The sequence below is a fragment of the Pollicipes pollicipes genome, unplaced genomic scaffold, assembly GCF_011947565.3.
Source record: "Pollicipes pollicipes isolate AB1234 unplaced genomic scaffold, Ppol_2.1 Scaffold_5724;HRSCAF=6776_pilon_pilon_pilon, whole genome shotgun sequence".
NCBI lineage: Eukaryota > Metazoa > Arthropoda > Thecostraca > Pollicipedomorpha > Pollicipedidae > Pollicipes > Pollicipes pollicipes.
This window is the reverse complement of record NW_023596746.1, coordinates 12,369,217-12,384,291: the sequence shown is the minus strand read 5'-3', so window position 1 is coordinate 12,384,291 and position 15,075 is coordinate 12,369,217. Positions and strand designations below refer to the sequence as shown.

General features: G+C 51.5%; 1 protein-coding gene across 1 annotated transcript; it reads left to right on the top strand.

The window, feature by feature from the left end:
• The first annotated feature begins 3,617 nt into the window (after positions 1–3,617).
• On the top strand, positions 3,618–14,665 carry LOC119102677 (innexin inx2). The gene is made up of 6 exons (XM_037226135.1): positions 3,618–3,761; positions 5,116–5,280; positions 13,801–13,834; positions 13,900–14,112; positions 14,204–14,409; positions 14,457–14,665. Exons 1-6 carry the CDS (start codon positions 3,638–3,640, stop codon positions 14,663–14,665), a joined length of 951 nt encoding a protein of 316 aa, XP_037082030.1. The 5' UTR covers positions 3,618–3,637.
• Positions 14,666–15,075: the final 410 nt, after the last annotated feature.

Genomic DNA, 15,075 nt, shown 5'->3' with positions numbered 1-15,075 from the left:
CGCGCGCCTACCACGTGACCTGCGCTCGGCATTAGGCTCCTCACCCGCGCCCCTACCACGTGACCTGCGCTCTGCACTAGGCTCCTCACCCGCGCCTCTACCACGTGCCCTGCGTTCTGCACTAGGCTCTTCACCCGCACCCCTACCACGTGACCTCCGTTCAGCAATGGGCTTCTCACTTGCGCCCCTACCACGTGCCCTGCGTTCGGCATTAGGCCCCTCACCCGCTCCCCTACCACGTGACCTGCGCTCAGCAATAGGCTCCTCAACCGCGCCCATACCACGTGACCCGTGCTCAGCATTTGGCTCCTGACCCGCGCCCCTACCACGTGGCCTGCGTTTGGCATCAGACCCCTCACCTGCTCGCTCTCCTACCACGTGGCCTGCGCTCAGCATTAGGCTCCTCACCCGCGCCCCTATCACGTGACCTCCGCTCAGCATTGGGCTCCTCACCCGCGCCCCTACCACGTGGCCTGCACTCAGCGCTCCTCAGCCGCGCCCCCACCATCCCGGCGGCCCGCAGCCCTGAGTCTGGCCTCATGGACGCCGGCCAGGGTTGGGCCGTCACGTCTAGAGACCGCTTATAATCTTTCCCACCCGGCTCCACTGAGAACAAAAATGGCCAGGCTGTGACCTTGTATCGCACAGACCAGTGGGCCGCACGAAGCAGAATAAAGTGAGAAGGCAGCGGAGTCATGCTAAAACCGAGACTTGCTTGTATCTGCCCGATAAAGCGCCGGCAACCTGGCGACGAATACAAAACAAAAATGGATAGCCATTCTGCCATGGAGTCTCATTTTCTAGGCTCAGACATTGTCATAGGCATGACCGGGGTCAGGCTTTAATCTTTTTCTCCTGCAGTGCTACAGCCCGCATTCCATGACGTCGAGTCAGTCCGGATGAGATATTGCGCAAGAGGCAAACACGTGGACAGGATGGCGCCAAGTGGACAGGATGGCGCCAAGTGAGTCAGTCACTGACCGACGCACGGACGGCTCACGTTATTAGCTGCGTCTTACACCGGCTGGATCGCGGAATTTCGGGCATCGCTCAAACCGTCCAAACCACAAACTATTTAGGTAGCGAGCGTGTTGATAAGCTTGCAAAAACATCACAAAGGATGCCAGTGAAAATCCCAAATGATCGGGAAGTTTCGATGCATAGACGCAGTTTACAGCGTTCAACCGAAGAGTGAATCATGACCGCCTGGAGGTCAGACAGGGCTGGGACGTTCCACCGGCAAGCATAATTAATGTTTCGCTACCTGTTACAGGCCGCGACGGTATGCACAGCTGCAGCCGACCCGCACTCGTGGCGGCCAATGCTGTGCACTCCGCGGCCCGGGGACTCTGACCGACAGGTGACTCCCCAGTGAGACATGCCGCCCGCAGGCCTCCGTCACGCCGCGGTCTCGTCACGCGTTACGCGCCACTCAGCCAGGGCCGACCCGGCTGAACTAGACGTGTTGCCCACCCGGCCGCACCCACGCACCCGCATCGGCGGGCGTCTCGCGAGGGAGGCCTGACTGTGCGCACGTGATTCACGCGCCACGTGCGTCAGTGAGGAAGTTGCGGCCCAGCCTCACGCTGCAGGACCAGTGTTCCGTCGTTTGCGATTCGTTCGAGCGGCATTGGTGCAGACCGCGCTCGTGTGGTCACTGGTCGTAGCAAATTGTCACTGAATGCCACTCAAAAACAAATGCAAATTATTGTGACCATACGGCAAGCCATGAGGTCACGGTAACATGTAACTGCTTCCTAATAAATGGAACACTCGATGGAAGCCAAGCCATAAGTCTTGCATGACAGGAACACCTCAATGACCCGCTTCTGCTAAAAAAAAAAAAACAGCGAGAGATGTCTGGAGTGGTCCAAGCGTACATAAGTCGGCTGGTGCGTAAGCCTGAGCACAAGTGCGAACCTCCCAAGTTTGGAGATAAGGAGAGCTTGTGCCTCTCAGCGTATATGCATCCCCAAGATTTGAGACCCAAACGTATCCTAAGAACTTCTAAAAAGCCTCTAAAACATCTACGAAGTCCGTAAACTTGGCGCTGCTTGAGTTACTCGCACTCCGATCCCCCGTCCCTCGTGAGGAATTTTTGCAGGTTCTTCTCCCGAAGTGGAATGCAGTCTGCGTACTTTCTACCTGAAAATAAATCAGCACACTATTGGAATTACTCCATTGGTGATAAAATTGGCTATATTGGTAATTTCTAGCTCTGTAGCGCAGATAGTTTTCAATATTTGTCCAAGGCAATGAGCGGGGTTGTAGTAAAACCTATTATATAATACTGCAGCATAAACCAGTTAGTTTTTATTAATTCCAGGTCTAATCACGTGCCCTGTATGTTCTACGGTCCAATATTATACAACCGTGCTTAACGATAAAGATAAAAAACCTGAATTTTAGGTTTTAAATGCTGTCGAGGACTCCCTTGCGTTAGTGTCCTGAGATGGAGAGCATGGCATCAGCCCATTCAGCAGAAAATGCTCGGTGGCATCGCTGTGCAATCTGGAACGCCATTTCGTATGGATGAAGCCATTTCCAGAAGAACAACTGGTGCTACCATTGAACTTCCGCTAACTTAACGTATCTGTTTCTGTCATTTACCTGTTTTTTATGGAGAGCCATGGCATCCTTGCATATAGAACTGCGCGCTGGGCGTGTGTTCAGCCGTTACGCAGGTCACTACGCAGACGTGTGTCAAAAGGAGGATCAGCCGTCACGCAGGTCACTGCGCAGCCGTGTGTCAAAAGGCGGGTCAGCCGTTACGCAGGTCACTGCGCAACCGCGTGTTAACGGGAGGGTCAGCCGTTGCCCAGGTCTCTACACAACCGTATGTCAACAGAAGGGTCAGCTGTTACGCAGGTCACTGCGCGGAGATGTGCCGACGGAAGGGAACAGCCTCTCTTTATGTGAATGCACTTCAGTCGCTCACTCCATACCGCACGGTATATATGCCGTTATATGCCATTCTTTGCCATGCCTTGAAGCCATTCCATAGAGTTCTCTTCTCTCTATCCACCAGGACTGCGCATCCACGAGTAAGAAGAACAACGCGTCTTGCATGTTTGGTGTTTCTCTGGCCCACACAGCCCACGGCCCTCTCTGGCTTTGACTCGGCCCTGCACACCTTGCGGCCCCCCCCCCCCCCCGGCTCTGACCCGGTCATGCGCACCCTGCGGCCTTCTCTGGCTTTGACCCGGCCCTGCACAAAAGCTTGATGCACCTTGCACCCTGCACTCTCCGGTTTTGACTCATTGAAAAATACATCCCAGCACCCGCGCCCCAACTCTCAGCTTCAACAACCACTTGAACGTCTGCCTTCGTGCTCAAAATAGCCGCAGCGAGTCTCAAATGCTTATGATTTGGTACGCCAGCCTTGATGCGACTGTCGATTCACCGACGGCGTCCCCGTTCTCTATTGCTGACTGCCGTTTGGCGCCCAGTCCGGCACGCACGCAATCAAGCCGCTGCAGCTCGCCCAAGCCTAGGTCTCTGTATGCGTGCCCCTGACAGCAGAGTGACTGCGCGCGTGACCTCGACCCGTCCTGCGCCTGCTCGACGTCATCTTGTCACACCATCAGCCCACGCCTGGACTTCTTTGTTCCAGGGACCACCTCGGTTGCCAGGCAAGATGGCCGTCGCTGAGGCCTTCGGCGATATTATCAAGTTCATCAAGGGCAAGGGACCGGACGGGGTCCGCATCGACAATAAACTGTTCCAGCTCCACTATCGGCTGACCACATTCATCTTCCTTGGTGAGGGTGCGCCACCAAATGTGTCACGTTTGTCTTCAGGGAAGGGGGACCTGCTGATGTCAGGTGTACACTAAAATACCATTCGAAACGGTCACCGTTACTGCAGCTATAAGTGGAAATTTCCATACGCTAGAATCTGCGCAGCAATATACTAGTTTAATTATTCCCACTCAATACACAAAAGCTTCAGGTAAAAATCTTCATGAGGAAATAGCCCTGCCGAGAATCGCCCGCGGCCTCGGACGTAAGTCTGCAAGGGAAAATATCATCACGGAGAAGTGGGTACTCTGCCGAACATAGATCTGACGGAAATGTAGTCCTTTCATTTGGGGTAGGGAGCCTCAGTCGTCCCAAATTTGAGAAGATCGTGGGATAAATCTGGAGGTAAAACCTTTTTTTTTGGGGGGGGGCTAGACTTAGTATTTATTCTGCTCGCTTCCCCTAAGTTATTTTGCAGAACTACACACCGGGGTTGAGGTTCGCAAAATGGGTTGTTGGGGAAGATGGACCGCGGGGATTTAGTTGGACGGCCTCCCCTTTCCCTGAAAAAGGGAAGTAGATTAAATCCCCTTTCATCCACTGAGTCAGCCCACTTCCCTTTTCCAGATAGGGTTGGGGCTGGCGGCAAAGTTAAGAGCGGAAAAATGGAAGCTGGAGTTTCCTAGACTGAATTCGAAACTACACCCCCGCCGCTGTGCTATTAAAAAGTTTCACACCAATCCCAATTGCACCATTCCATTTAGCTGAATGACAAAATGCACTTTATATCCTGATTCCAGATTTCATCGTCGCTGTTCCATTTTCAGCGAAAGCTTAAGGCCTTTTTCAGACCCTTTTTGGTGCGATTAATTGCTTCACTTTCCTCATCCAAATAGAAGCCCTTTATCTTGCAGTTGCGAAGAACTAGATGATAATCTTAGGATCTGATGAAAAGTTTGATGATGTCCTTAATATTTGACGAAAAAGCCAACGTTTTATGCCACGCACTATCCAACCTTCGATCGGCACACACGCACCTAGTAAAAACATTATCAGATGACGGCGGTTACGACTGCGTTTGGTTTCACCCGAAATATGTTTTGCTTTCTGGGTTTGCTGAAATGTCAGTTGAGTGATTTAGCAACCAAGAACCCTTGTTGTTTTCTGAGTCTTAAGGCAAGGTGCGATAGAAAGAGAGAGAGAGAGAGAGAGGGAGAGAGAGAGAGAGAGAGAGGAGAGAGGGAGAGAGAGAGGGAGAGAGAGAGAGAGAGAGAGAGAGAGAGAGAGAGAGAGAGAGAGAGAGAGAGAGAGAGAGAGAGAGAGGGAAGGAGAGAGGGAGGGAGCACCCGTGACACCGTGCTCTGTTTGCCGTCAGCCTCGTCAGCGATGTTGTGCACCAGCAGCCTGTTCGGCAGCCCAGTAACGTGTCACCACGCCGACCCAGACCGCATCTCCAACGACGTTATCAACACTTACTGCTGGATCACCACCACCTACACGCTGCCGCAGCTGCTGGACAAGTCCGACCAGTACCCGCACAGTGAGTGGTGTCGTCGGGCTTGTTGGATCGGCGCCGCTTGCTGTACCTGCATCGGCGCCATCCTCACATTGAGCACGCTTGGTCTCGTTCTCGTTCTCGTTCCACGCAGTGTAAGTGCACCCTGGACGGCTCTTTCCGACATCACCTGCTTGTTAAGCGTCACTGGGTATTTAAGCCCATTATTTCTGCAGCAGTGAACAACTCAAGTGATCAAATCCCATCACTCCTTTCCCGTTACCAGGGGCCGCGTGTGGTTTTTCCTTCTGACACCATCATCACCACCCACTCACTCCTGAGTTTTACAGGAACGCGACCTTAGCCGGTCGGGGTTCGACGGAGCTGTGCCGGCGCATAGTCAACATAGAACGTCACGCGACCGGTTCAGGCCGCTTGCCACGGGCCTGTGACCGCTGTCGCGCCATGCGGCCGCGGCGGCGGCGGCCGCGCGGCGTGCGCGCGGCGGACAGCCACACCTGACAGGAATAGCTGGCAGCGCCATTGTCGGGTGTGAATAGCACGTGGCCCTGATCACGGACTGCGGGGGTGGCCGGCGCCGTGTGGCCGTGAGCTGTGGCGCCGACGGAGCTGCCTCAGCTCAGCCACTGGCCGTCAGCTGTGGCGCTGACGGTGCTGCCTCAGCTCAGCCACTGGCCGTGCCGCCAAGGCCACTTCCTCGCTGACGGTTATGGACGGCGTGCCTGTCTTTTATCGGCGCCATGACCTCCATTACCGATATCACTACAAACACTCACACTTCGCCAGTTCCGTCCCCGTGTGGCGCCTACGTAGTGACGCACCGAGGCTATCACAGTGGTGTTGAGATTCACAGATATGGAGAGCTTGTGATAACGGAATGCGATCTAAGGAGATGTCGTTGAGCAAGTCTCAAAGATTATATGCGTGGCGCACACGGCTACAGACGCGCGTCTCGTGATCCTTATCTTCAGTTCCGTTTCAACCAGCACGAGAAATTCACACTTGCGAGCGTAGTAATGGTGTAATGTTTTAGGTCCGCACACGCGGGGCCGTGGCTACTTTTAGACACCGCGTACCAAAAGTGGTGCATGATCCACAGTTGGCCGTGGTCAAGGTGTATCCGTAAAAACACTTCCATGAGATGTAGCTTTTTGGAGAAGTTTTTAGTTTTAGGTCTGAGCAACTCCCGAAGAATAAGCTGAACGCTATACACAGCAAGCTTGAAAACATGGTTACGAACGCTTAGAATTCAAGGTACTTCCTTGCATTTCTTAAAAAAGCAAGGCAAGCCAACAACGAGAAAATAATGTGACATCGCCAGTAGCCACGCAAAATGTGTATTACGTTGTCGGTTGTATGACTTTTACATGTGAAGCCATACATCTTTTAGAGACCCAGCATTGAGCACCGGCATACTGATATCAGAACAGGTGAGCATGAAGGTAAAAAATGGCTGTAGCTCCGTCAACTGTGAGTACTTGACATGTTCAGCTTCGTGGAAAAGGCTTGTCCTGTTTTGAGCATCACTGGATCGCTACCTAAGAGCAACGGAACATGTTTACTACTATTTGGTTCCTGAAAGCTCGAGTGAAACATAACAACACCTGAGCCAATTCATGCGCTAATACGCAGTTTTTTAATCCTACCAAAGATTGAACTTTCTTTAGCATTTGATTCCATGAAGGGTTGACAAAAATAAATAGATCAATGTTTCTGCCTATCGTTTTGGCTTGCATGCATTCACTTTCCTTAAACAGCGAATCCTGCAAGGACAAAATTGGGTGTAACCAGAAAGTCTCAAAACAGTGTTTGTTCTTACCAGCCCCTTACCTCTGAATGGGGACATGATAGCCAATCATATAATGCGATGCAAGGATGGCACTTAATCAGCTCCCAAACAAACCTTGCTCACACAAACCAAATGTGGAGTGTGAACCGTACAGCATGTGACAAAGAAGACGAGGAAATATCAGTGACGAACAAACAAAAATAAGCAAATCCAAAAGCAGGGCAAAAGTCAGCATTTTCCATCTCCAACGCTGGTTTCTCAAGGTTACAACAAGTATTACGTGGTATGTCGAAACAATGGTTTGGAGATGTGCAAAGCATTCCCATTCGAAATCATGATCTTGGTTGCTTAGAGCATCGGATACCTGCCAATTTAGTCATATGACTTATCGTTTTCGTTCTATTAAGAACTCTTTGTCATCCTGAAATGCAGACGTGGTGCCCGAGCGGGGATGCCGTCAGGTTCTTGTTGTCGGTGGACTTTATTTGAAATCTATTAACTCCAGTTTTGAAACATTAGATGTGTCTCTATCGTGAATAAGCTGGCACTGCACGTGAAACACACCTAATGCCCAACGGATCTCCATGATGTGTCTATATTCCTAGCCTAAAAGGCCAGGGATGACCCACCATTAATGACAAGCCACAGAAATCATTTGGTGCAGCAAAAGCGACTCAGAGCACAAGCGGAAAGACGTAAATGATCTTAAGCAGGATCAAATTCATGTCCCGATGTTCTGATAGTGCTCATGCATGCAAAACATTTTTGTCAAAAGCTTCTATCAAGTCGATAATCAAGGCATTATTGATCTCATCTGCCAGCACCGCATATCAATTTACGGCACAGGCTCAGGACAGAGGAGAATCGGATCCAGAAAATAATCAGTTTTACCGCTTGGGGGGGTCAGTGAACGAAGAAATCACGCACACGCTTTGGATGTGATTGAATAACTCAACTAGCTTTCAATTTCTCAACCAGCAGCATATTTCCGGAAATGTTTGGTTTGCAAAGTAATCACAGCCGTTTTACCCGAGACTCTGCAATTTCCTCACAGGTGGTGTCTACCACCATGATCACATAACCAGACAGTCCATCCCATCACGGTTTCCACCTATTCCGACAGCAAGTGGTTGCCGCCGTGTACAGCGGTGATATGTTTTATGTGCAGCGTGCCAGAACATGGTCGGAATGGGACACACGTTTAAGGCAGCACCCAGTGACAGGTTACGGTCTGATCTTGTTAAGTGTCACGCGAGTAGCCATGCGTGTAGGTGCAGTAGGCGGGTGTATTTCATCAACCTACTTTGGCGTATATGACGGGCATAATACAAATCTGTTGATGGATAATTTTGTGTGAAACATTCTTTTAAGGGCACCTGGGAACCAATCATTCCACTTTTAACACAAAACACATGGTGACCGTGGAAGATCTGCATCAGATGAAAAAAGGTTGCCGAAACACCCAAGTATTTTTGCAAAGTTATGCTACTAGCTTGAAACACCGACATGGTCAGATGGGGCAACCGCATCTCCAAATTTGATGTTGACACCTTCTTTTCTTTCCAAAAACTTGGGTCCTCCTTTCCAATGACTTGCTGGTGACCATTAAGCCCTGTGTTTACTTTAACGTCATGAGTGGTGATAGTTCACTTTATCAACAAAACAGAAAATGGAAGAGAGGAACCGTCTACTGCAGCCAGTCCTGTTTGAAATAACCAAAATTACTGCTGACACAAATTTCCTGGTATCATTTTACCTGACGAAGTGCGCTTAATCTTTAAGAAAACGTTCGTATCTTTTGGTTGCTGCCCTCATCATTCATCCTTCATGAGCTAAAACAATAATTCCATCACGTACAGAACTTGACGTATAATGACTTCCAGATCGCGTGCTCAGGTCCGCGCCTCCCTATCCTGCCGCGCCTAAGTGTTGCTTGGTGCTCGGCGGTGCAGGAGTCAGAGCCAGAGCCAAAGCCGGAGCCGGAGCTAAAAAAAACAAATGCAGCTCTAGTGCATACATCCATTTGCAACATCAGATCTAAGCAATGGCTTACGTTGCCTTTCCCGACTTTCGAAAGCGCTTCTCAGTTCTTAGAACAGATGTGCCAGTTGAGTCAGGTGGCGGGCATAATCCCGCCGCTATAAAAGTGGATATAGGCCGATGGGATTCAATGTAGTTTCAGAGGTCTCACGTCATGTGGGTGGCGTTTATGGGAGGAGGCGCTTGATTGGCAGATTACGGCCAGCAAAAAAGCAGCTTGGAAGGCCTTCGTGGGACATGACCGGACGCTTTCCTGCCGCCAATGTGGTCCGCAGTCGCAAGCACAGAGTTTAGAGGCCCTTTTGGGTGGCTACCCATCAGCTTCACTCAACAACCGTCAGCTGTTCAGCAGCAACAGAACCTGATCGCGACACGCATTCTCATCGCATGAACTATTTTTGGTGGCTGAAGGCAGTTTCCTCATTTAACCGTACCGGTTTCGGCATCCCATTCGAGGAAGAACCCGTGCCCCGGAATTTTCCATCCAATCAAAGACAATGTACACTGCGCCTCCGAAAGGGGCTCTTAAATTTAAGACCATGTTGTCCCAGGCCATTTCCATAGTTGTCCAGGTCGGTTTTGTGGCAGCGTCCGCCAGCCTGCAACCCACTCCCGTCTCTAGCGAGCGTTCGTCTCCGTGTGACAGAGGGGGGGGGGGGGGAGTCAGAGTGCCGCGTGTCGCCAGGCACACCCGCGACACGTGCCCCCCCCCCCCCTCTCCCCCCTCCGTCGTGACGAACGTGACGATACCTGACCTGTCACCGCGGGCATGTGACGTCACCGCGTCACGGTGAGGGTGGAGTGTGGTGAGACCGCGCCACTCAGCTCCGCTGTGAAGATCTGCGCAGCTCCGGTGCGCAGGTCAGCACAGAAGAGGTCGCGAATCAATACCGCGAACTCATGGGTCAATAACGTGAAATCACGGGTCAAGACCGCGAATCCACGGGCCAATGCAGCGAACTCACGGGTCAATGCAGCGAACTCACGGGTCGATGCAGCGAACTCACGGTCAACACGCACAATTCACGAGTGGTTACATAGCTGTTGTTGGAACACAGTGGTGGTGAGAAGCCCGGCTTGATGACAGTCCGGTGCGCTCTAATTTTCCGCAGACAGGTCTGGGAAAGATGACCAGAGATGAGGCGACTGACATAAGTAGCGCAAGTTTGGTCGCGTTAAGATATGGGTGTGAATTGTTGTTGACTTAAATTCGTTCGTCTTACGCTTGGCGTATTTTTAAACAAATTCGTACGTTGTCATTCTTGACAAAGGCAGCTCTTTGCACCGTAATTATTTTTGAGTGGCTATGTCCTCTGGATGGGTTCTAAAGAAGGCGACTACTAGTTCTTGGCGCTTTCAATTATGACAACCTTTTGATGCAAAGTGTTGCAACCAAAAAGGTGGTGAGTCGATAATAAAGTAGCGATTTATACTTCAGTTGCTCGAATTCATTGAGGTTTCAAACCCTCTTTTTGATTATCTTTTTCTGCTCACTTCGTAAAAAATAAACCAATGCAATGTTTTTGTTTGATATCATCCGCTTGCCGTACAAAGAAAAAGGTGTAAATGCGGCAAATCACGAGATTTAGCTGTGTTAGGCGAGATATTACAGATGAGGCTGATTTACGTGATTTCCTTCCATTATCGTTTCGTCAATCATGTTGAGTTTGCTAAAGAGACGCCGTTTTATTCCAGCTATGTCACGCTATAATAGATGGACACCGACCGGAAAGGTCGAAATGATTTACAGTCCAGCACATCTAAAGCTGCCACTCAATAATGAGTGCAGCACGGACAGGGATTGCAGCCAAACTTTCCTTGGTGGGTGGGGTGGGGGGTGGGGACGGGGACGGGGGGGAGGGAGTTTTTTAGACATCGGAATTCCACGAAATCCTGCGAATTTGGGCCAAAAACTTCTGCGAAATCTCCTAGCATCTAGTGTTAGCTTGTTGGCTCAGAAGCCGGGATCTTGCCCCACACCGTTGTTTACGTCGCTAAGCGTGATTGTGTCATGACGAGGGTACACACTTGGTACCGGCCCAGTACCTCTTGGCGGCTACTTCTTCCATCGGGTGCTGACGTTAGGCTTCCCATGAACGTTGGCGCTCAACAGCTATGGTTAATTGTGAGAAACGGAACCACATGGACTGCAAGCGAGAGCCAACCACGAAGGTCTGCTCACAGCAGCACGCAAACAAACATGATGGCCTTGTGCCAGTTCCCGCGGCTTCAGGTCTCCGGTAGAAAGCTGTGTGTGTTTGGCCGTCAACACGCCATAGGCACATCTGGCGGTGCTTGTATAAATACCGGATGTGCCTGCATTTTGCCAGTTCTCTGACGCTTTCAAAATTGACGTTGGCTTCAATTACTGATTCCCTGTAATGCTTGCGAGGGGAGGGGATGGGTGTCTGTAGCAAAGGCGCATTTGTCATCATCTCGTGATGTTTCCAGAAACGCAAAAAAACAAGAGGACTGCGAAGATACTGGATGCCAGATTAGTGGCGATAAAGGCCCAAGAGCACATGTATTTAACGTTCACGCAAATGAGAATAAAGACATTGCTAAGGCGACCACCGAAGTTAATCCGAACAGAATCGATGATCAGTGAATTCAATTACCATGATAACTCGTACACGAGCTGCGCATGCAATCACGACACGCATCTACAACACCTGAGTGAGCGACCCAGAAAGAGGGTAACAGAGGGAGAGAGGAGAGAGAGAGAGAGAGAGAGAGAGAGACGAGAGAGAGAGAGAGAGAGAGAGAGAGAGAGAGAGAGAGAGAGAGAGCGAGAAGAGAGAGAGAGAGAGAGAGAGAGAGAGAGAGAGAGAGAGAGAGAGAGAGAGAGAGAGAGAGAGAGAGAGAGAGAGAGAGAGAGAGAGAGAGAGAGAGAGAGAGAGAGCGAGAGAGAGAGAGAGAGAGAGAGAGAGAGAGAGAGAGACGAGAGAGAGAGAGAGAGAGGAGAGGAGAGAGAGAGAGAGAGAGAGAGAGCGAGAGAGAGAAGAGAGAGAAGAGAGGATGAGAGAGATAGAGAGAGAGAAATACAGCGCGACGTCTGCAAGCACATCACATGCCAATCACAGTACGTGCTATTTCATTTGTGAATTGCAATGCAAGCATAACAACAAACAAAAACAACAGTTCTTAAGATTTAATCCAAACTTTTTGACTGGGTGGATTCCGAAATCGGGGCGCACGCTAAGCGGTGCTTGTTGAGTGTGCCATTACCTCTACCATCCGATCACGCATTCCCGGTCAACGACAGAATTTGGAGGCGAAAGTTGCCGTGCCATCATGCTCGGCATGGCCCCTCCTGCATCATCAACGTCACCTGGCCTTTAGTGCGCCCTCCACCACTGACCACCACCGACCGCAGGCCATACAGCAAAGCGCCAAAGCGACCCGATCCTACCCCCGTCAAGGGTGGTGGATCGGAATGCAGGCGCTCTAACCAACTGAACCATCAGGACCCACGGCGTGATATCGGTTTTGGTTGCAAGCGAATGAAGGCAATATGCAAAATTCATCTGCAAGGAATAAGTTAGCAGAATGGGGTTTTCATTAGCTCGCAAAATGCCACTGAAAAGGAATGTTTCACATTTGCATGGAGTTCTCAACAACCGAAACAGCTCGGCTACAGCACGGAAGGGACGTTTACAACAACCTTGTTAAGGCAATGCAATTTGTCTATGCCGGTCTATGCCATGCTGGACTGTTAACACCGATCACACACCATGGCAACACAAACTGCAAGCGGGCCTGGCTGCCAAGCGGCAGAGCCCGTTGGAGCATGGCTGATTGGCGACATCCTGCGGCAGCGGGGTCCAGATTGTTTTTCTTCATAAAATTGTAAAGGAAAAACTTCATCATTTTATCGTTTTGAAGAAGAAACGGCATTGTCGATACTCAACGTATCCTTATCCAGCATTATAACGCCGTTGAGCAGTGCCTCCTACTATATCGAATGAAGGTCGCTAAATGAAAATGAGAGCTTTCAGGTCATAGTGGCGAAAAACCAGGAACTGAAGGCCTTTCTTTCTTCTATCAAGTGAATCACTTCGTTACCAACGAAAAAAGAAGCTGAAAAGACAGCCGATAGAGTTACTCCGAAACATCATCTAAAACCCATCTACTACAATTCCAAGAAATCACAGTGGCAACGCGCCCTGCGAGGAAAAAGTTTCCCATACCTCGCTGCGAACCAAAAATGTCATAACTTGACTTATGTTTCTAACATCAGCCTGGAACGTCTAAATCCAGCTGTTTGTGCTCAGTGTGATTGCCTGGGGATGTCCGCAAGCATAAAGTACTTGCAAAGCTGACCTGCAAATTATTCAACCGGCCATTGGAATTGAAAATCGCTGTCGCCTATGGGAATGTACCGCTTCAACTCACTCACGTGTTACGTACTGTGGCTACGTGACTCATATAGACGTCAGACAAAGACACCGGTACGCTGCTTTTTTGCCTTTATTAGGCACACCTATGACGTGCAACACCATGGCATGTACTCCCCTGTACAGCACTCACGCCAGCGGCACCGGCCTGCCGGCAGAACTGATACCCGCCGCTGATCTTCCTCGCGATTGTGGTCCAGCCGTGCACCTGCGGGCCGCGTGCCTCTCCGGCGATCCGCCCTCGGTCCAGGGTGTTCTCAGCGATGTCACCCACGATGTGGTACCCGGCGTCGCTGTGACCGTCTCCCTGTTCCCCAGGTGACATCGCCTACCACGGGATCGGGGGCGCACAGCGCGCGCGCCGAGAAGCACTACCACGGCTACTACCAGTGGGTGCCGTTCGTGCTGTTCCTGCAGGGCATCAGCCTTCTACCTGCCGCACTGGCTGTGGAAGCTGGTGGAGGGCCGCCGGCTGAGCTCGCTCCTGCAGGAGATGCAGCTGCCCGTCATGGACCCCGAAGAGCGGCGGACGCGACTTGCCAACCTCGTGCAGTATCTGGCGCAGACGCTCGGCTCCTACAACGGCTACTTTTTCCGCTTCGTCTTATGTGAGCTGTTGAACGTCGCAACGTCTTTTTCAACTTCTTCGTCATCAACTGCTTCCTGGGCGGGCCGGTTCCTGCGCTACGGGCCGCGCGCGCTGGGCCTTCTTCATCGGCAGCGGCGGACCGGGCGCCAGTCCGATGACGGAGGTATTCCCCAAGCTGACCAAGTGCAACTTCCAGCTGGTCGGCGGCTCGGGCAGCGTCGAGTCCATTGACTCAATCTGCGTGATGGCACTCAACATCCTCAACGAGAAGATCTACCTGCTGCTCTGGTTCTGGCTGGTGCTGCTGGCCGCCGCCAGCGTACTGGCCTTCGCCTGGCGCGTGGTCATGATGTCGGCCACGGCTATGCGCGTGCCGATGCTGCAGGCTGCGCGCGCGGCTCGCCGAACGTGCACGACCTGGAGGACCTGGTGGAAAGCGTCCGTCTCGGTGACTTCTTCCTGCTCTCGCTGCTTGCCCGCAACATGGACCTGGTGGCGTTCCGGCAGCTGGTGACCGATCTGGGCGCGTGCCGTGACCCACGGTCAGGGTCGGAGGGTGAGCAGGGTCACGGCCCCGTCGGCTGGGGTCGGTGACCGCAAACGCTCATCAAGCGCGCCGTGACCCATCGCTCCGCCGCGCTGGACTAGCCGGGATGGGGCCTGCCGGGCGGTCAGCGTGGGCGAGTGATCGATGCTGATAAGAAGGAGGCAATGCAATGTAAGCACTCAGGTCTGATGCCGAGATGTTGCCTAAGCTCGTGATGCGTAACGTAGCACACGCACTGAAAATGATAAAGGAAGCATACGTCTTGCTACGGGTTCAGGTGGGCACCGTTAATAAAGGATGGTTCTGTTACTCTTCCTCCGTTCGTTCCAATGACAGTTCCGTGACTCGTTACTCCGCTACTTTACAGAAAACATAACAGAAGCTGTTTCAGTCCGCCAATTCGGTAGCATTAAAAACACGTTTAAAGAATGTAAAAAGATCACGCTTCCTAAGCCAG